The sequence below is a fragment of the Diceros bicornis genome, chromosome 7, assembly GCF_020826845.1.
Source record: "Diceros bicornis minor isolate mBicDic1 chromosome 7, mDicBic1.mat.cur, whole genome shotgun sequence".
NCBI classification, from domain to species: Eukaryota; Metazoa; Chordata; class Mammalia; order Perissodactyla; family Rhinocerotidae; genus Diceros; species Diceros bicornis.
Genome location: NC_080746.1, coordinates 31,807,355 through 31,829,066, shown reverse-complemented (window position 1 = coordinate 31,829,066; position 21,712 = coordinate 31,807,355). Strand labels below are relative to the sequence as shown.

Below are 21,712 nucleotides of genomic sequence, written 5' to 3'. Positions count from 1 at the left end.
TTCAATTTCAGTATATGGCTATCAGAAATTACGCAGAGACTCCTTAATGTCTTTCTCTCAGTTTTTAACTAATACCAACAGATACAATGAAAGTCCTTGTACATGCTTCTGTGTTCATTATCCTGAATTATTTCTCTCTTTTTTTTTTTGCTGAGGAAGATTTGCCCTGAGCTAACATCCACACCAGTCTTCCTCTGTTTTGTATGTGGGTCGCCCCCACAGCATGGCTGACAAGTGGTATAGGTCCGCACCCAGAATCCGAACCCATGAACCCCGGCCGCCAAAGCGGAGCACACCGAACTTAACCACTAGGCAACGGGGCTGGCCCGTGACTTATTTCTTGAATTATCATAGTTTAAATTACTGAGTCAAATGCCATGTGCATTTTTAAGACTTTTGATGCATTTTATCATATCAGACAGTACAGTTAGTTGCCCTAGAATGTTTATTGAGCTTATGAATAAATGAATGAAAATATTTTTTATTACGTTGCCACAAGTACGTAAGAATTCTTTTCGATTAGGTCTTAAAGCAGGATGATTGTTAGCAATTTAAATTCAGTTAAAAATAAAATTCATAAAATATACCTCTAGAAGCAATTCATCAATTTTAAGTGGCTGTTGGAGTAAATTTCCCCTGATATTAAGAATATTTCTGTCTTTGAAATTCTTATGATCATTATGGGTTGCTGTTGTGAAAAATAGAGGGGGGTGGTTCGGCTGTGAAATTTATCTTTTCAAGATGGTCATCTAGAAATTCATTTTTGGCCCATCTTGATGGGATTGAAATCATACTTTAAAGTGTTTGCTACAGAAATCCTTAAGAATTTCTTTTTCCTGCCATTTTAGAATTTCTAAGGTGCAATTTTGTCTGTTCATTTTTGCTTTTGAGGATATAGGGGAGCCCTTCTTGCTTCTGTAGTCATTCTATTACATTCTACTAATCTTCTATTTTTAAACTCTTGTGTCATACTCTTCTTTTTAGCTCAATTCAAACAAGTATATTTTTGAATATTAATTGAAGTGGGTCATCTTTAGCTTGGCTTTTACTAAATACATTTATAATAGAAACATTCAAATTTTAGAAGAAGAGACTTAAATATAATAGCAAAATTATAATTTCTTGTCTGTATAGGACTTTATAGTTAGTGAAGACCTTCAGAGTAGAAAAAAGCACAGGTGAATTGTGTTGAATATAGTTAGCAATTAGCAGCTGGGTGGCCTTTGGCAAGACATTAAGTTTCTTTGAGTATTAGTTTCCTTATACGTAAAATAAACTACCTGATATAATGCTTAGCGTAGAGTAAGTGATGAATAAATGGAATCTATTTTTATTATTATATCTTGTTTTATCCCCAAAAGACTTATGGATTGTTGCATCCCTCTTTTACAATTGAGGAAACTGAGGCACAGTGCATTTCAGTGATTTGCGTAGAGTCCCTCAGCTAACAAATGTAAATTGAGAGCTGTATATTTCCATCTCCAAACTAAGCATTATTTTCATTATATACCACTTTTTGTCTCTTAATTCATGGACATAAGAAATAATTCTTTATTGTATATCATGACAGTGAAATAGTTTGCCAGATCATGTAGATATCTGATTCCCTATATGCATGGCACAGAGTAGGCACTCAGTTATCATATGAATGAATGAAAGGTTGTATAGATGGATGGTTGGGTTCAGTCTTCTTTTATAGAGAGAGAATTGTATATCAAGACTACAGTACTGATTGTATGTTTTTTATCTGCTAAATGTGATCATTAGAATACCTACCTCTTAGCGATGTTATAATGATTAGATGATAGCATAGATGGAAAGCATTTAGAAAAATGCCTGGCACCTTAAGCATTCAGTGAATATTAGTTATTACTAGTATGTGAATGATTTTAGAGTGAGAAAACTTTAATATGTGTGGGATTGTAATTCACCTAGTTATTCTCTATTGTATATCATGCAGTTAGTTTTAATAGAATTTTTCTGATTCATGTTGCTTTTTATTTTTAATTTCTTTAATACATCTTTTAGGACTGAAAGAGTTGTCCCCACTTCCTCTAAATCTCAAACGTTTGTACAAAGAGACACTAGAAATTGAACCCATCTTGATAATAATTTCCCCGGGTGCTGATCCTTCTCAGGAACTTCAAGAACTTGCGAATGCTGAGAGAGGAGGAGAGTGTTATCACCAGGTCAGTACGTGTTACCCTGCTGTTTTCGCTGCAGCTGTTGCTCTTCCTGCCATACTTGATCCTATCAGTGACACAGACATTTTTTATTGTGGTAGGCCGAGTAATGTCTCCCCAGAGTGTCCACTTCCTTATCCCAGAACCTGTGAATTTGTTACCTTACATGGCAATAGGAACTGGGCAGATGCACTAAGTTAAGCATCTTGAGATGGAGAGGTTATCCTGGATTATCCAGGTGGGCCCAACATAACCACAAGGGTCCTTGTAAGAGGGAGGCAGAAGAGGCAGTGAAGAAAGGAGATGTGATGATGGAAGCAGAGGTCAGGGAGGTGAGAAGGTGCTATGTTGTTGGTTTTGAAGATGGAGGAAGGGCCCACAAGCAGAGAAATGTAAGTGGCTTCTAGAAGCTAGAAAAGGCAAAGGAAGGATTCTCTCCCAGAGTCTCCAGAAAGAACACAGCCCTGTAGTACCACCTTTTTTTTCAAACCCAGACACCTTGGTTTTAGACCAGTGAGACTTCTAACCTCCAGAAGTCTAAGGTAAAATAGCAGTAATAGGATACTAATATGTTTGCTTACATTTTGAGAATAACTTTAAAAAGTTTACATAGATGCTTTTATAATAAATCATAGCAATATTTACCTGCAAAAACTGAAAGAAATACATAAATTTTTGAGTAAAATTTATCTAATACAATACTATTGTTTCCTGAGGTAAATTGAGGAGCTTTTGTTTGTTCAGAATACCTCCTGTTTTCAATTCAGTTTCCATGCAAGTTTGAAAATTGAATAATTTACCCTCAATTTTTGACAAGTGAATAAATCAGCCTTTTCCATTTGGAAAATAATTAATAATGATTAAAAAAGCAAATACTTCACAGAAACCAAAAATGGAAAAGTAAGACTGTTACCAGGAACATAAATAGAAGATTGCAAGATAAGCAGAGTGTTAGGCTCAGTTGTGCAGGTTTTGCACTAACTCTAGGGAGCCTCATTCAGTCCTAGTCATGGTGTATTACTATCTTCATTGGGACAATATTCAATTGTCAATGAGCTGTCTTAAGGAAAGGGAGTCCTTTTCTACAGGTTGTATCTGTTAACAGTGATTTTGACAGCAAGATAAAACTACTTACATTCACAGTAGGTTTGACTATTTAAACTTCTGGAGTTTTGTGTACTGAACTTGAAAAATTGTTTAATATAGTAAAACCTTTAAATATGGATGTATTTATTCATAATTCTCCTGTTATTTTAAAATGTTGCTATGCTGAATATATATGCTAAGGATAATAATATGTTCTTAGTGCAAAAAATTAAGTTTTAATTTGAGAAAATGTGGTGTGATTTTTTGGGGGCGGGGGGAGGAGCTAACCATCTCCTTGACATTTTCCTGTTGTGCTTTTTAAAATTTTTTTTTTCTTTTCTTATAGTAAATATTTTCTTCTAAGGTTTTGTGAACATGTAAGCTGTTTTCACACAGTTTATGCTTTATGGAAGATTTTGAGCAAAATATTTATTCTTTTTTCCTCTGATTCTGTTGTACGTGCCTTCATTTTTTTTTTTTTTTTTTTGCATTTTAATAATAGCAAACTAAGATGTACATCGAAACAATTCAGCCAGTATTTGTTTCCTCCCTCCTGTTTGCTTAGTTCAGGGTTAAACCTTGAAAATTAAAAAAAAATCAATATCTGAGTATTTATTACCTGTTTTGTTGCATGCTTTAGTATGCAATGAATTAGACATGGTTCCCACCCTCAAAGACTTTATAGTCTAATTGAAAAACAAAATCAATACTTGTAAAAGTCAACTAAAAAACAATGAAATGCTACCTTGTATTCATTATGAAAAAAATCACTGTGGTTTGCAGTAATCTATAACAGTACTCTTCAAAGTGTTTTGACCATGTACTAAATAAAAAATTTGAGCCAGGACTCCCAGTATATGTTTATATAAATTATATATATACACACAGATATAGCTATACTAATATACAAGTATAATATAAATTATTCTTAAAAAACATATGGAGAAGTTTAGACTTCATATGGTAAGTGGCATGTAGCCATTTTAGCCATGACTAAAACTTTTATAGAATATTAGACTTAAGTAGTCACGTAGTCCAAGTATTCAAATAATACAGAAATCTCTTGTATTGAATCTGTTGTCTAGGGTCTTTCAGCTGCTGCTTGAATCCTTTCAATGCTCAGAAGTTTTCTATTTTATAAAGGGCCTACTCCACTACATGAGTGTCCTAAGGGCAGAAGGACTACAGGGATTGGAAAAATTGGAATGGAATTCCAATGAGATCAGGGTTCTTATTGCCTCTCTCTGTCTGCATTTTCTCCTTCCTCCTTTCTCTCTTTCTCTCCTTCGTGCCTCCTCTCTCTGAGAAGCAATAGAGGAGCAGAGGGCTGAGTGTAGAGTCTAGAGGCCCATCAGCATGTTAGAATTTGCTAGATGGTGAAGGGCTAGAGAATTACCCAGTTAAGTAGTTAGACCAGTAGCTTGAGAGCCAAATATGTGCAACGTTGGAGAAATGAAAAGAGAAGTAAATTTCAAGGAAGTGGTAGTATTAATGTTACAGTCCTCAAAGAATTCAACAAGACTGTAGTTATAAAGAAGATTAGTTTTTTTTTTTTTCAAAGGTCTGTGTTTCAAAGAGTAAGAATTGCAGGAAATAGTGAGATAAGGAACAAAAGACTATTCAATAATTCTTTATACTGTTCTATAACTTGCAAACCTGTAATGACAATATATTTTTAATAAATAGAAAAATATTAGAAATGTGCCATTGATGTAACAACAAAAACGACAATTGTTGGAAGTGGCAATAGAGTTTGATATTTCTTATTAAAAATTTAGAGCCCTGATTACAGTAATGGAGTCACTTCAGTACGTATGGCAGGATAATTTGAATCTCTTATGTTACAACATGTTATCAGATCTGTTTTTTTAGTTTTTGTTTTTGTTTTGGCAGGTTGCCATGGGTCAAGGTCAAGCTGATTTAGCAAGTCAAATGCTAAAAGAATGTGCCCGCAATGGAGACTGGCTCTGTTTGAAGAACTTACATCTTGTGGTATCTTGGCTGCCAGTTCTGGAAAAGGTAAATTCAGATAAATGTGGTACAAATAATATCTAATATACTCAATTCAGTAATCTCCAAGGAACATCAGTATTAAAATGTGTTATGCATTATTTATGATGTTTTTTAAAAAGTTAGTATTTGATGAGAAATCATTTAAAATCTAAGTATTTTCTTCTTGAATATGTACATTTATGCAAACCAAGATGGATATTTTAATATGATGTCTATAAGAACCTCTTTTTTAAAGGCATTTAATGGAAGCCAAGAAATTATTAATCAGCATTGAAGGGAGGCTTAGAGAATTTTTTCACAAGAAAAATAGGGAAATGCTTTAAAGGATTGTAAGAGACATACCATTACTTTCGCTTTGTGCTCTTGTTCTGCTGTATCTGTATGGGGAGCAAAGATGTAGAGGAGTCAGAGGGAGCTGCAGAACTTCCTAGGTGCTAGGGAAGCTAGAATGTAAAGTGAAGCAATCATTTCATTTAACTCAAGTGGCCCCAAGACAAAAATAACCTTAAGACAGAACAAATTGCTGGGTAGATTTTAAATGCAAACCTGCGTTTAAATCTAGTGCTTATTTAAGTAAGATGAATACGGTCTTGGGTAGTTACAGATGACTCCAAAGACAAGATGTTCCTTGAAGGCTATGTGTGATTTGGCTAAGTGTAGGGGGAAAGAAAAAGGATATCATTGTTAATTCCATCAGCACAACTAGAGACAGTGGTGGACATATGCATGCCTAATAGAAGGAACCAAGAGGTCCTTAAATATACTGGAAGGGCCAGGCGGGACAATGTGGGGCAATGGCGTTAGATAGCTAGGAAGGGGTAGATTATGGAATACCGTGAGAACAATGCAGAAGAGCTTGGGATTTTTGTCCTGGGACAGAGAGAGTCAAAGGAGGTCCTTAACAGGGGAGTCAATAATGAATTAGTTAATTTAATTTATTTGGCAGAAGTACTATTCAGAATAGAACCAAACAGAATTGAGTGGATTGAGGGAAGCTGTAGCCTAGTTGTGATATGTTGAAAATTTGTGCAGTCCTAGTAGATTGGCAGCTAAAGCACCTACACAAAATAGATAATCAATAAATCTTTGGTTAATGAGTTAATGACTGAGTGAATAAATTGATGGACCATGATTCTTTATTTATAATCAAAAGAAGATATAGATTTTAGAACCTAGGTATATGTGAATATTCAAGTAATTCCATTATTGCTATAGTTTTCTGTAAAAATGACTAATGTATAAAAATTATAAAATTCGTGTCTCATGAATCATATGTTTTAAAACATATAAAGAAGGCATGTGAATACTTAAATCCTGCTTTGTGTTCCAAACAGTTGATTGATAGCTATTAATCTATGTAAAATATAATTGCAGTTATTACTTTGGAAGCAAATCTTAATTAGAACTTTTTGAACCATATAGGGTAGATTATATTAACAAAAGTTGAAAAAATTTTTAAAAATTTTGGTTTCTTTTGGGAAGTTTGCATGAATTGTTTGGATATAAATTTACAAATTTATTTTAAACCCAACTATATCACAAATACATTGTTTCTTTTACCTTTTTTTAAAATGTGCTAACCCAAGGCAAAATTTCGAATAAATTTTACATTTTGAAGTTATTAAGTATAGATACATTTTATAACTTACATTTTTAAGCAAGCGCAATATTTTTATGGCCAATTCTTTTGCCTTTTTCGTCATCTTAACTCTACATTTCACATAATATTAATAATGAATGTTGGTATCACAAATAGATTATATTGATTAAAATAATTTTTAGACTTCCTTCTCTTTTAAAGCTGTCAATATTTCTTTTGTCGTTCATTCATTCATTCTACAGACACTTGCTGAGTATAGAAAAAAGCCAGGAATTGTCGTAGGTGCTGGTTACATACAAAATTTATACCTGCTGTGTAGGTACTTAGTTTAGAAGAGACAGACCACATTAATAACTATATTGTAGTATGATGAATACTACAAAAGAGAATTTATAAAATGCCGTCAGTGATTGATTCTGCTTGGGATTGTGGTAGTGAAGAGTTAGAGAAGATATTCCACTAAGACATGATATTCAAATTATATTTTGACAGATGAGTAAGAATTTGTCAGGTTACAAAGAGAATAACAGGCAGATAGAATATGAGTCAAGACACATAAAAATTTGAATAAGTGACTAACGCATACAGCATGGATAGATGAATTTGTATGGTGAACTTTAGAATTTATAAGTAATAGGATACACAAAAAATTGTCAATAAAGGAATTGATATTATTATATATCTCTTGTGGGAGCATGAATTGAAGCAATGAAAACTGAAGGCCTGAAAATGTCTGGTAGTTTAGATATAGCAATTACAACTAACACTTATTTTGTACTTACTATGTATCAGGCTCTGTTCTAAGGTTTTACACAATCCTGTGAGGTTAGTACTATTATTAGAGATTATTGCTTGAGATGGGGTAAGTCATAGAACCCAAGGTTACACAGCAAGTAAGTAGCAGAATATGGATTTCAACCTAGTTGGCCTAGTTCCAGGTCCAAGTGCTTGTCTGTTACACTAAGCTAGTCATAGAGAAGATGAAAATTTAAAGGAAATATAATTAGAACATTAAGAAATATATCAGAATGTCATGGAAAGATTTTAGTAAGAAAAATTACTTAATATATTTATAAAATGGAAATTTTATAAAATGGAAATAAAATGGAATAAATAATATATTTATAAAATGGGGTGTGTATTTAAGTAGATTTATATTGTTGTTTTTATAAACAAGGAATTGAATACTCTTCAACCTAAAGATACCTTTCGTCTTTGGCTCACTGCAGAAGTTCATCCCAACTTTACTCCTATTTTATTACAGTCAAGTTTGAAGATAACATATGAGGTAATAAGATTTAAAATTTGAATCACTAGTTGTATAAGTGAAGTAATCTGTACATGCCTTCTAAAGCTCTGTAAACAACTTTCTATTATACAAAATACACAAAAACTTCCCTTTACATTTAGATGAGGTATAATATACATAAATAATAGCATAAGATGATATTTATAAAAATACATTTAAATTTTCCTTTCAAATTTTATTTCATATCTTTTTTTTGCTATTTTTATCGTAGTAAAAGACATGTAACATACAATTTACCATCTTAGCCATTTTTAAATGTATAGTAGTGTTAATTATGTGTGCCTTGTTGTGCAACAGATCTCTAGAACTTTTCATCTTGCAAAACTGAGACTCTGTATCCATTGAAGAGCAATTCCCCATTTCCCTCTCCCTCCACCCCTGGCAACCACCATTCTACTTTCTGTTTCTATGCATTTGACTGCTTTAGATACATCATATAAGGGAGTCATGCATTATTTGTCATTTTGTGGCTGGCTTATTTTACTTGGCATAATGTCCAGTAGGTTCATCCATGTTGTAGCATATGACAGGATTTCTCTTCTTTTTTAAGGCTAAATAATATCCATTGTACATATTTACTATGTTTTCTTTATCCATTCATCAGTTTATGGACATTTAGGTCTTCTACTTCTTGGCTATTGTGAATAATGCAACAATGAACATGGGTGGGCAAATATCTCTTTGAAATTCTGTTTTCAGTTTTTTTTTTTGGATATATACCAAAGTGGAATTGTTGGATCATATGGTAAGTCTATTTTTAATTTTTTGAGGAACCTCCATACTGTTTTTCCATTACAGTGTACCATTTTACATTCTCACCAACAGCACACAATTTCTCTACATCCTTGTCAACACTTGTTATTTTTGGGTTTTTTTTTTTTTATGGTGGCCATCCTAATGGTGTGAGGTGATATGTCAGTGTGGTTTTTCTTTTGCATTTCCTTGACAATTAGTGATATTGAACATCTTTTCATATGCTTGTTGGCCATTTGTGTATTTTCTTTGGAGAAATGTCTATTCAAGTCCTTGGGCCATTTTTTAACTGGATTATTTTGTTGTTGTTGAGTTGTAGGAATTCCTTATATATTCTGAAGTTGAGTTGTCAGAGTTTCTTTTCTGACATACAGTTTACAAATATTTTCTCCCATTCCATGGGGTTGTCTTTTCACTGTATTGATCATTTCTTTTGCTGCATAGATGGTTTTAAGTTTAATGTAGTCCTACTTGTCTATTTTTGCTTTTGTTGCCTGGTGCTTTTGATGTCATGTCCAAGAAATCATTGCCAAATCCAATGTCTTAAAGCTTTTCCCGCATGTTTTCTTCTAGGAGTTTTATAGTTTCATGTCTTTAACATTTAGGTCTTTAATCCATTTTGAGTTAATTTTTGTATATGGTGTAAGGTAAGGGTTCAACTTCATTCTTTTGCACATGGATATCCAGTTTTCATATCATTTGTTTTTTGACATAGCTAAGTTAGATTTTCAGTGTTTGTTTCCTTCCTTTCATCCATTCATCCATCTCTCCTTCTAACATGTGAGACTGGGGAGGGTCCTCCCCCAAGCTGATATATCCAAAACTATATGTGTTTATAATGACATTATATAACTGGTGAGTCATAAATAAAACAATAAACTGAATTAAAACTTTTTGAAACTGGTAAAAGAGGTTCTGCTTGCATTTTCTCTCAATTTGTCGAAACTTCTCTGTTTTATATAATCTTCTTTCTGAAGAAAAATGTCTTATTAGTGTTTATAACTACCTGTTATTTTAGGTCAGTACTTCTATTCTTATTTTTCAACTGAAGGTGTTAGTCTCATTTAAAGAGGAAAAAGGATAAGGATTAATCCAGGAAATGCAAAGATGATTTAATATTTGGAAATATTTTAATTGAATAAATATCATTACAATGTCTAGTAAGAAAGAACCTTTCCAGAATCTTCTCCAGCCACTCCCCCGGTACACTCTTCTACTAAACTGTGTTCTAGAACTGGATTGTACAAGCCACGAGGGCAGGGGCTATTTTTTTCTCTTTCCTTTTTGTACTTATCATACCTTTGATAATGCCTGGCGTGTAGGAAGAACACAGTAAATATTTCAATAAATGAAAAGTTAATATATCAGGGTAACTGTTCCTTAATGTTTTAACATAATGTGTAACCTTTTCCAGAATCCTTTTTTAGGAGGTCATTTAATTATATTTTTATGGAAATTTTCAGATTTATTCAAATTATTGGTGAATTTGTTTTCTATTTCTTAAATCAATGTAGATAATTTTAGCTATCCTAGGAAATAGTGCAGTTAATTATGTTCAAAATTATTATATATGAACATATATGTGCACACATACATATATATTATTATTAAAAGTTGTTAAATCTCCATTTTATTATCTCTTCTCTTTTTTGATTAGTTGACAGAGTTGTTTTTAAAAATTTATTCCAAGTTACTGATCATACTTATTAATTTACTTTTTTCTTATTAATTCTTTTCTATTCACTGAATTTCCTATTTTTTTCCTTATTTTTTTCTTCCTTCTGTTTTCCATAGATTCGTATTTGCTTTTGTATTTCCTGATTTATGTTGAAAGCTTAATTGATTTATATTTACTTGCATTAATATTGAAATTATTTTAAGTCTGCGAGTTTGCAATTGAGTACATCTTCTTTGGCCTTATCTCATAATTTGATATATTAGTGTTTTCATTTTGCTATTTTTCAAATTGTCTGCATTTGTGTATGATTTTCTCTGTAAATATGTATGATTTATTCATTTTGCATAATCTTTACTGTAGTGCCTTTAAAAACAACTTGAAGTGGATGTTCAGTTTCCTATTAATATCATGTTTTATTGAATGGTGCTAAGAAAATTTGGCCTATTCTATGATAAGTTTTTATAAATGTTTCATAAACATAAAACATTTTCATTTTAAAAGTGTAAATTTGGATATGTACTTAGTAAATTAATGGTATTTTTTCTTTCAATTTTAAACAAGTCTTTTAAAGAAAAAACAGAATGAAAAGGATTGCAAAGGGAATGACTATTCTTTGTAGCAAGCATTCTTAAAGTACTGACTTGAATTATTTATTCTATTTGTGTTATAAACCACTTTGGAAGAAAAATTTTACTTTTAAAACAAGCTAATTTAAACAAATTGAGCAGATGAGTGCACATTAATTTTTTTTTTTTTTACGTTGGAAGAATTCTTTCTTTTTGAAATGGGTTTATTTTGCTCTTTTTCCAAGAATTCAAAATTCTTCTTTTTTTATTTTGTAATTTAAAAATATAAACAGATTCTGGACATATGGGTAAGTGTTTTTTGGTTGAGTACTAGTCCAATATACAATTTCAGTCCTGGATTTGAATTTGTGTTTATGAGCCTGGCCCTGTCAGGTAATACCCACTTTAACTGTAGTGGACTAATGTGCAAGGAAGGTTAGTTGATATTATATGTAAATATATGCTGAAGTCCTCATGGAAATTCAAATAGTACCTGGAGAGGGAGAACTGACATATTACAGTCATAAGCACCTGCCCCCTAACAATCAATACCACATTTGTATTATAAATGATGAGTTAGTTTCAGTAAAATACCTTGATGATCATATAAAATCTATTTGATTATTTTGAATATTGTTGGTTATATAGGTTTTTTTAATTTGAAAAATTATTTTGGATTTATAATTGAGGTGAACTGTTAGGTATAAGGAGTTTAAAACTAGTTTTATAGTTGTACATTTTGAAATAGCATAATAATTTAAGTCAAACTTGGTAATGGTGAAAAATTTTCTTCATTAAAATATGTTCTCAAATATGTTAAATACTGATGTATTTTATTTGTAAGATTGTAAACAATGTGATGTCTGTTAATGTTTTTCTTTAGTCACCTCCAGGTTTGAAGAAGAATTTAATGCGTACTTATGAATCTTGGACTCCTGAGCAAATTAGCAAAAAAGATAATATACATCGAGCTCGTGCTCTCTTCAGTTTTGCATGGTTTCATGCTGCATGTCAAGAAAGAAGAAATTATATTCCGCAAGTAAGTAAGAACATGTCCTAAATTTTTCTAAGCTGTACGTATTTTTTATATTAGAATATTTTTACAGTTTAGTATAAATGGCTAGGATTACTTTGTAATTTGGCTCTTGATTCATAAATTTATGTCTCTAGTTCAATCTTTTCTGTTAAACTTCTGAACTATATATAGTTATCTAGTTCACATCTCTTTGAATTAAAGTGTTCAGAACAATGCGTGAACCATCATAAGCCCTCAATGATGGTTAGGTATCATTTTTATGGTTTATGTTTCATAGGCATCTCAAAGTTCAAAAACTGAATTCCCCATATCTGCTTTTCCTTTAGTACATCCCTCTCAGTGAAAGGCATTGACATCCATTTACTTCCTCAAGCCACAAACCTGAGTTGTTCTTGATATGTTTTGCTTTCTTAGCCTGCCTACCCAATTTGTTATCAAGTCCTATTGATTTTATTTCCAAAATATAATTCACATCTGTGCATTTCTCTTTACCATTTTTTCCAAGGCTTATTGCCTCTCACCTGTACTATTTTGAGATAACCTTCCAACTCTTCTTGCTTTTTCCGTTTAGCAGCCAGAATTATTTTTCTAGTATGTAAGTTTGATTATTTCACTACTCTGCTTAAAACCCATCAAATGGCTTTCTATTGTACTTGGGAAAAATATGCAAATTTCTTACCATGGTCCAGAAGGAAAGATTTACCTATCTCTTCAACCTCCTCTCAGGCCTCATCTTCCCACTTGTTCTCTACACCTCAGTCACACTGGACTTCTTTATGGTCTTGGATCAAGCTCTTTCTCACCATAGGCCCTAGCTGTTATTGTTATCACAAACAATAGACCACATTTTTCCATTGCCATGGCAGTCCTAGCTGGTACCAGTGCTTCTTTCTTCTTGCCAAATACCTATCTTACCCATAAATTGCATCACTCTTCCATCTTTAAATTTTTTCTCATCTTCTTTTTTCAACTTTGTCTACTTCTGTTGGGATAATCTTTCCTCAAACTGCCCTCCACAGTTGCTCTCCTTTTAGCCTCTCTATTTCAGTTATGTGTCAAAATAAAAACGTTAGGTTCTGGAGTTACAGACTTGGGTTTGAGTCCTGACTCTAGAATTTCCTAGCTGTGTGACCTCAAGTAAGTTACTTTAACCCCAATGAGCAAGTTTCCTCAGCTGTAGAATGGGTATGATGATCATATTTACCTTTGTTGTGAGGATTAAATGAAACAGTGTATGTTTAGAAGTGCTTAACACAGTGCTTGGCACATAGCCTGTCGAGAAATATTTGTCAAACTGATGAAATAGTAAATAATAATAGCAATGTGTTGTTTCAAATAATTTGAATACTACACTTTTGGGAAGGGTATGCCTATTATTCTCATTTTACAAAAGAGGACAATGAATCTCGATGGTAATTAGCTTGCTGAATGAATCAACCTAAAAAGCTGTAGAGCTTGGAAATGACCAGACCCACCTTTCTCTAAAGCGTTTGCCCCTAATTTCTCTGATATTCTTCCTTAGCTTAATGTATCAATTAATCTTGGTGGCTACATGTAGCATAATGATAGCGATGCACCTTTACTGAGAAAAGAAAAATTATATCTTTAAAATGAAATTAGATTTTATTTTTTGCTAAGTAATACATGCACATGTAAAAATTAAAAAGCTCTGAAAAGGTTTGCAATTAAAATTTAGTCTCCTCCCCTCTTATCCCCCTGCCACCCAGTTTCTATTCCCAGAGTATCCACTGTTCACCATTTCTTGGGTGTCCTTCAGAGATGTTAGATAAATATACAAACATATTTTATGTATTTATATACACATATATGTTCTTTTTAACTCAAATGGCTGCACATTACAAATTTAGTTCTGTACCTTGGTTTGTTAACCAGTACATTTTAGAGATTGTTTAATATTAGTACCCATTTAATGCCTAATTTAAAAATATTATTTGTTTTCATTATATTGATATTCATATATTTTTAAGAAGTTTTTAGTTGTTGGATGGGCATGCATATTCTTTTCAATCTTTGCTGTTACAGAAAATATTGCAATGGCTATCCCTATACTTGCCTCATTTAACGCTTATTCATGGTGATCAGTTCCTAAATGTGGAATGTTTGGGTCAAAAGATATGTATACTTCAAAAATTCATAAATATTGCCAAAATGCCCTCCACAGAGAATACAGAGAAATTTACTTTTACACACACAAAAAAATTTTTAAATGTCACTTTATTTTTTACTACTCTGTTTGCTCTCATGAAAATCATAAAATTGGAGATAAAAGCAGACAAAATAGAGAATACTGTAAATTGCTAGCGACCCTGTCATAGGGATATGGAATCCACAAAGTCTCTGTTTTACCTATTTTCCTCATTTGGTTTTGCTTTTTTTCCCCTAAACACCAACTTTCAGAAGTAAAAATCTGCTACTAATTCAACTCAGTTTTTATTTCTCATGTTAGTAAAAGGCTATTTTTTGCTATTTTTCATTGCAATGCTATATTTGGTTGCAGAATTAACTTCTATTTTACACATGCATATTGTACTTCTAATACTGCACTTGATGTAATGTCAGTTTTGTTTTGTATCTTTTTTTTCTTTTATTTCTTGTTATTCTTACTAGATTGTGAGCACCTTGATAACAGGCTTCATCTCATTCATCTTCATAAGAACACTTAACACAGTGCCTGGATTTCTAAGTTGGCTAAATAGGATTTGATTGGCTGTCTAGAGAATTTACAGTTTACACATTTTACAACATTATTTCTGTCAGAAAATATGACATGAATAACAAAAATAATCTTTCAAAATTTTGGTGCCATATTTTTGTAAATCATTAATCATCCAACAGTATATCAGTAACTGTTATATATGGAGTACAGTTCTTATCATTTTAGAATTAGTATTTCAGTTGGAAATTGCTATATTAAGTAATGTTGATAGCAATATTCTTCTAAGTTGAGAATTTTATAAGTATTGATTAATCTTTAAGGTATTTAAAAAAGTTTTTAAATAAAACATTTCACAAATAACATCTAATAGAGTGATATAAGAAATGTTATTAATAAGACTTTGCTTGAGTTGGTACAAGTATTATTTAAAATATTATAGGAGGGGCCAGCCCCGTGGCTTAGCGGTTAAGTGGTCGCGCTCCGCTACTGGCAGCCGGGGTTCAGATCCCGGGCGCGCACCGACACACTGCTTCTCTGGCCATGCTGTGGTCGCATCCCACATATAGCAACTAGCAGGATGTGCAACTATGACATGCAACTATCTACTGGGGCTTTGGGAGAAAAAAAAAAAGGAGGAGGATTGGTAATAGATGTTAGCTCAGAGCCGGTCTTCCTCAGCAAAAAGAGGAGGATTAGCATGGATGTTAGCTCAGGCTGATCTTCCTCACAAAATAAATAAATAAATAAATAAATAACTGTTTAAAAAAAATATTATAGGAACTTGTTAATTGTTGATGGGTACATATTCCTTACAGATCTTTAATTCTTAGGTATAGAATAACTTAGTGAGTGAAGTTTACATTTCTTTTGTTTTCACAATATCTATAATATTTTTTTCATAATTATCCAAATGCTAGTGACCTCCAAATTTGTATATCCAACTCAGACCAATTATCTAAGCTCTAGGGTTATATATCCAACTATTTATTTGACCTATCCAGTTGGATGTCTCAAAAAATGGCTGAAAACCCACATATTCTGAATCCAAGTACTAGAACATAAGCTTTTTGAGAGCAGAGATTTTTGTCTTTTTTGTTCTTTGCAATATTCTCATTGACCAAAACAGTGCCTAGTATATATCATGCACACAAGTAAGTTTTTGTTGAACACTTTTATTCAATGATCTCATGATATCCCTTTCCAGACCTTGTATTCTTTCAGTGTTCTGCTTATCGATGCATGACACCACCATCAATTTGAATAAGCCATAAGCTTAGAAATCATTCTTAACACCTCTTTTTTTAGTGTCTTCGCCTTCCATTACAATACAGTACAAAAATTCTTTAATTCTGTTGTCCTATCTATCTACTTTGTCTTTCTATTCTACACCCTACCCACCGGGGTGACTTTTCTCTTACCTCTTAGATTAGGTCAGATCTCTTTCTGATATATATCAAGTATATTTCCTTCCATCAAACATATTACGGTCTGTAGTTGTACATGTATTTGAGTGATTGATTGTATCCATCCCACTCCTACCCTCCTCCCACATTTGACTGAAAACTATAAGAGGGCAAGGATTATTTATGTTTTGATTCATTTTTTTATTCCCAGAGCCTGATATAAAAAACACATTTAATAAATATTTTTGGAGTAATGAATGAAATTTATATCAATATTCCTAAATACTATTCAAGTTTAAATAGATTTTAGTTTGGACTTATTTTATTGGATAAAACTAATTAGTTACAGTTAATGGAAACCCCATAGGAATTATTTTTAATTATTTCATATTATCCTCTATAAAATATAGATCTCTATGAATGTTCTTTTTATACAAGCATTTTGGTTATTAGCTGTAAGTTTATAATTTTATTTAGTTCCAACATGAATGCTTTGTGGGTCAAATGTATGGGAAATAATGCTATATGCCTTTGGGACTTTTAAATTTTTCTGTAATATTTCTGTTTTCATGTTTGTGGAGAAAATCCACAAATCTGAAGGACAAAATTATAGGAACTATCTCAATGTGTACACAGTAAGTAGACTCAAAAATTTACTACACCAATTTGTTCTCTCTACATATGACTGTATTGCCACATACTATTATGGTATTATAAAGTCCTTTGCATGCAGTGGACGTCAATACATTTCTTTTTTTAAAAAATTTCTATTCCTTTAGTTTATTATTCATTGTTTTTATTAAAAATTCTCAGGAGTTACCTTTTTTTTAACATATATTGAACATTCTTTTTAAGATTGCAAGGGCAATGATGCATACATATATATCTTTGAACACTGCTTATAGTTCTTTCATGTTTTTAAAATTTGTTTTGATAGGGTTGGACCAAGTTTTATGAGTTTTCTTTATCGGATCTTCGGGCTGGGTACAACATTATTGACAGGCTCTTTGATGGTAAGTTCTAATGATGAAAATTTTTATCACTGGGGTTAATGAAAAAAATTTTTTAAAGTCTTATTAACAGTCTGATTTCTTCAAGAGTGACTTAACTTCCTATCCTAAAATTTACTTTTCGCTTTTTATTTTGTGGTTTATGTCCTGACTGCCATGCTCCTGTTATCTGAGAGTTCTTACATTAAATTATCAATTGTGGTCGTTGGTTTTGATATAACCCATAAGATTTCTGATTGATCTGTAGCTCTCAGAAGTAGAAAGCTAGAAAGACCTTGTCTTTACTCTATGGGCTTCAGAAGTTTCAGCCTTCTACTGAATTATTCAGATCTCTTTCAAGGAAACTGTTAAAATTCAGGAGTATAGTGGATTAAGGTCAGTACCAAGGATCTGTAGAAACTTATTTGTATGATTAAGTAGGAATCAGGAATCAAGGTATAAATCAAATATTGAAATAGGGCAGCAAACAAGACCATGTAAACTGATCCCCTGAAGGCATCCAGCCCTGTGCCTCCTGAAGACAGGGACAGTCTATTCCCTGAAGTTGATTGCACAGGGCCAAGGCAAGGGGACACTTAGAGTTTAGAGGAATGATGGATTAGAGAAGAGAAGATGTTGGTAGGAATCTCAAACTTAAAAATGTCCCAAACAGAACTCTTGATTTTTGTCTCCTTCTCTCACTCTGCAACCCTGCCAAACTACCCTTCCCTGAGTCTACCCCGTTTCAGTAAATGGCACCGCCATTCATGTAGTTGTTCAAGTTCAAAGCCTATGAGTCACCCTGGATTCTTTGCTTTTTCTCATCCTCAAACATTGAGGGCTTTGGCAGTTTCTCTCCCTTCCATGTCTAAGTCACATCATGATTCTGTTCACTTCTTTCAACTTCATCAATGTCTTGGTAGTCCCAGCAGTAGTTTCTTACCTAGTCTAATTTCTATTTGAGCACCTTTTCAAAAATGCGCCACACAGTAAACAAACATTTTTTTAGAAAAGTAAAATAAAGCATATTATTCCCATTTAAAACCTACAGCCATATTTATCTTCTTTCTGTTTTCTGAACAAGCCAGGCTTGTTCCTACCAGAAGGTGTTGGTAGGTGCTCTTCCTTCTGTCTGAAATGCTTTTCTCCCAAACCTTTAAGTGACTTCCTTTTTCTTATCATTCATATCTCAGCTTAGAGGTATCCTCTTCAGAAAAGCTTTTTATTACCACCAAATCTAAAGTAATCTTCTAGTTACTCTCTGTCCTCTTGTTCTATTGTTTTATTTATTTATTTATTTTTTGTGGGGAAGATCAGCCCTGAGCTAACATCCATGCCAATCCTCCTCTTTTTGGTGAGGAAGACTGGCCCTGAGCTAACATCCGTGCCGATCTTCTCCACTTTATGTGGAACACCGCCATAGCCCGGCCTGACAAGCAGTGCGTCAGTGTGCACCCAGGATCCGAACCCAGAGCGCCAGCAGTGGAGTGCATGCACTTAACTGCTGTGCCTCAGGGCCGGCCCCTCTATTGTTTTGGTACATTAGTACTACCTGCTGTTTTCTTGTTTATTCATTTATTATTTTGTTTATCTTTTCCCACTAGAGTGTAATCTACATTAAAGCAAGATCTTTGACTGTTTTGGTTACTATGTATGTCCTTAACGTCTAAAGCAGGGCCTTGCCCATCTTAGGCACTCAGTTATTGTTTGTTAAATTAATGACATCAGAAATTATTCTGTAACTTGTCTTTGGCAAAAAAATAAGGATAGACATCTAGGATGTGGCCAAGTCTCATTTTAATTTATATGTTTATGAGATTAAAACAGCTTTTAGGGTGCCGGCCCCATGGCCTAGTGGTGTTAAGTTAGGCGTGCTCTACTTCGCTGGCCCGTGTTCAGTTCCCAAACGCAGACCTATACCACTTGTCCACGGCCATGCTGTGGTGGCACATACAAAATAGAGGAAGATTGGCACAGATGTTAGCATTGGGCGAATCTTCCTCAGCAAAAAAAAAAAACTTTTAAATGAAGTATGATATATATACAAAAAGTACTTATAAGATTATAGTTCAATGACATTTTGAGACAGAACACACTCATGTAACCAGACTTTAATCAAGAAACAGAACAGTACTAATACCTCAGATTCTACTCTGTTTAATGCTGCCTTCCAGTTACTACCATCACCCAACTTGCCCCAGCCCGACTCCTGTAGTAAACACCAGGCACCCTTCTTATATAGATTAGTTTTGCCTGTTTTTGTAAAACTGGAATCATACATCGTGTACCCTTTAGTCTTTAGGTTTTTTCAGTTAACATTATATTTGAGACATTCCTCCATATGGTTACATGTAGTATAGTCCGTTTATTCTTGGTGCTATATAGTATGCTATTCTGTGATTATATTACTTCTTTTCGTGGACATGTGGGTAGTTTTCAAGTTTTCTCTTGGTGGACACATGGGTAATTTGAGATTATTATGAATAATGCTGCTATATCTTTGGGTGAATATTTGCACATATTTCTGTAGTAGTAGATAGGATATTCATTTGTTCGCCATTGTTAGTTAACGCCAAATAGTATTCCCAGTGACTTTTTTGTTTATTTAAAAATTTTTTGAGGGGTTGGCCCTGTTACCTAGTGCTTAAGTTCCATGCGCTCTGCTCTGGTGGCCTGGGTTCAGTTCCTGGGTGAGGACCTATACCACTTGTCAGCAGCCATGCTGTGGTGGTGATCCACATACAAAATAGAGGAAGATTGGTGTAGATGTTAGCTCAGGGCAAATCTTCCTCAGCAAAAAAAAAAAAAAAGAAAAAAGAAAAAAAATTGCATTATATATTAGAAAAGTGCACATAAATTTATAATTCAATAACTTTTCATAAATTGAACCTATATAACTAGCCAAAAATCAGTCAACAGAGCATTACCAACATTCCAGAAGCATCTCCTCTACTCCTTTACACACATCAATCAACATTTCCCCATTCTCTACCAAGAGTAACCACTTTCCTGATTTCCATGAGCTGTTGTTTTTAATGTTTATTTTGACACAGAATTTTTCAAAGGATATATACTAATACTTCAGCTTGCATAGAAAATTGGTAATTTTCCTAAATGCTTTTGAACATTTATTTGATTTTTATAATACCACTTTGAGGCAAATATTATTAGTGCCTTTTTAAGATGAGAATACCAAAGCACAGCATTTGAATTATTTGTTTATCATTGTGTTTCAAGCTTGTGATGGAATTAATTAATAGCATCATGTGATTTTTATATATATTTCATCATTGAATTGTTGTGAATAAGAGGCAGATGCTTTAAAATGATATTGAATCTCATGGTAAAAATCTAACTGTATAATCTTATGATTACAAATTTCTTGATATTAAGAGACTTCCACTTTTGTAGAATTACATTCAAAAAAGAGAAAAAATTCTAATTATAAGGGGCAGGTGGCATAGAGATTATGTAGCTGTGAGACCTGGAGCGAGTTTCTTAACCTTGAAGCCTGAGTTTTCTGATCTTTAAAATAGAAATAATAGTAGGCACTACCTCAGTTGGTTCAATTTTTTGAGTAGTTTAAATGAGAAAAGCCACATGAAACATTTGACATTTAGTACATTTAATATATTGAGTAAGCTAGCAATAATTGTTTACTGTTATTACTATTGCTATGTTATAATTTAAGTTCTGTTCATTTTTTTTAGTCCTAAACAAAATGAAACTTGTCTTGAGACCAATGAATTTAAGAAGAAAAATAAGATTTTCTTATAAAATATTTCACATAATGGCTGTTTGTATTTTATAAGTTGAAAGGTACATTAATATTTCTGTATGCCCTGGTAACCTACTTATGAATGAATGACATCTTCATTACTAATGTATTATTTAGTGAACATCCCGGCAGAACTAGAAAGTTGAGTCCTAGTAATGTCCCTTGTTATAGCTACTTACCTGCTATTGGTAGTGAGATATAAGCAGGAAACAACTTTAATTAGTGCTCCACCGTACAGGTGCCCTTGTTCTGCAGGAGGCAGCCTAAGGCACTGTGTCCCAAGGCATATAATAACACTGCCATCAATCTTTGTGATTATCTCTGAGTTTTATAGTAGTGAAATAGAACTAAACTAGTAATGCTAGCAGTGATGTTAACAAGTTAGTTTACATACAATTGTGTTTCCTATATTTACTGCATGTCTGAAATGTAATTCTTACATTTTAACATTACCAATGAACTGTGATTAAGAGGATGTCTCTGTTGCAAAATGAAATAATATCTTATAGAAAAGTCCCATCGTGGTTTTTTGTACCACATTTCTCTTTTATTAGAATAGAAAGTGAACAATTGACTATAAAAATCATGATGTTTAGAAGACCATAATGTGGGAAGGTGTTGTCAAGTTTCCCCATTAATCA

At 32.9% G+C, this 21,712-nt stretch overlaps 1 protein-coding gene across 1 annotated transcript in view; it reads left to right on the top strand.

The window, feature by feature from the left end:
* Positions 1 to 21,712, top strand: part of DYNC2H1 (dynein cytoplasmic 2 heavy chain 1) — a 292,655-nt gene that overhangs the window by 159,212 nt on the left and 111,731 nt on the right. Inside the window, exons 76-80 of the mRNA XM_058545326.1 lie at positions 2,029 to 2,189; positions 5,163 to 5,288; positions 8,060 to 8,170; positions 12,072 to 12,227; positions 17,242 to 17,317. Of these exons, the coding sequence (XP_058401309.1) occupies positions 2,029 to 2,189; positions 5,163 to 5,288; positions 8,060 to 8,170; positions 12,072 to 12,227; positions 17,242 to 17,317 (630 nt within the window). The remainder of the gene's footprint in view (positions 1 to 2,028; positions 2,190 to 5,162; positions 5,289 to 8,059; positions 8,171 to 12,071; positions 12,228 to 17,241; positions 17,318 to 21,712) is intronic.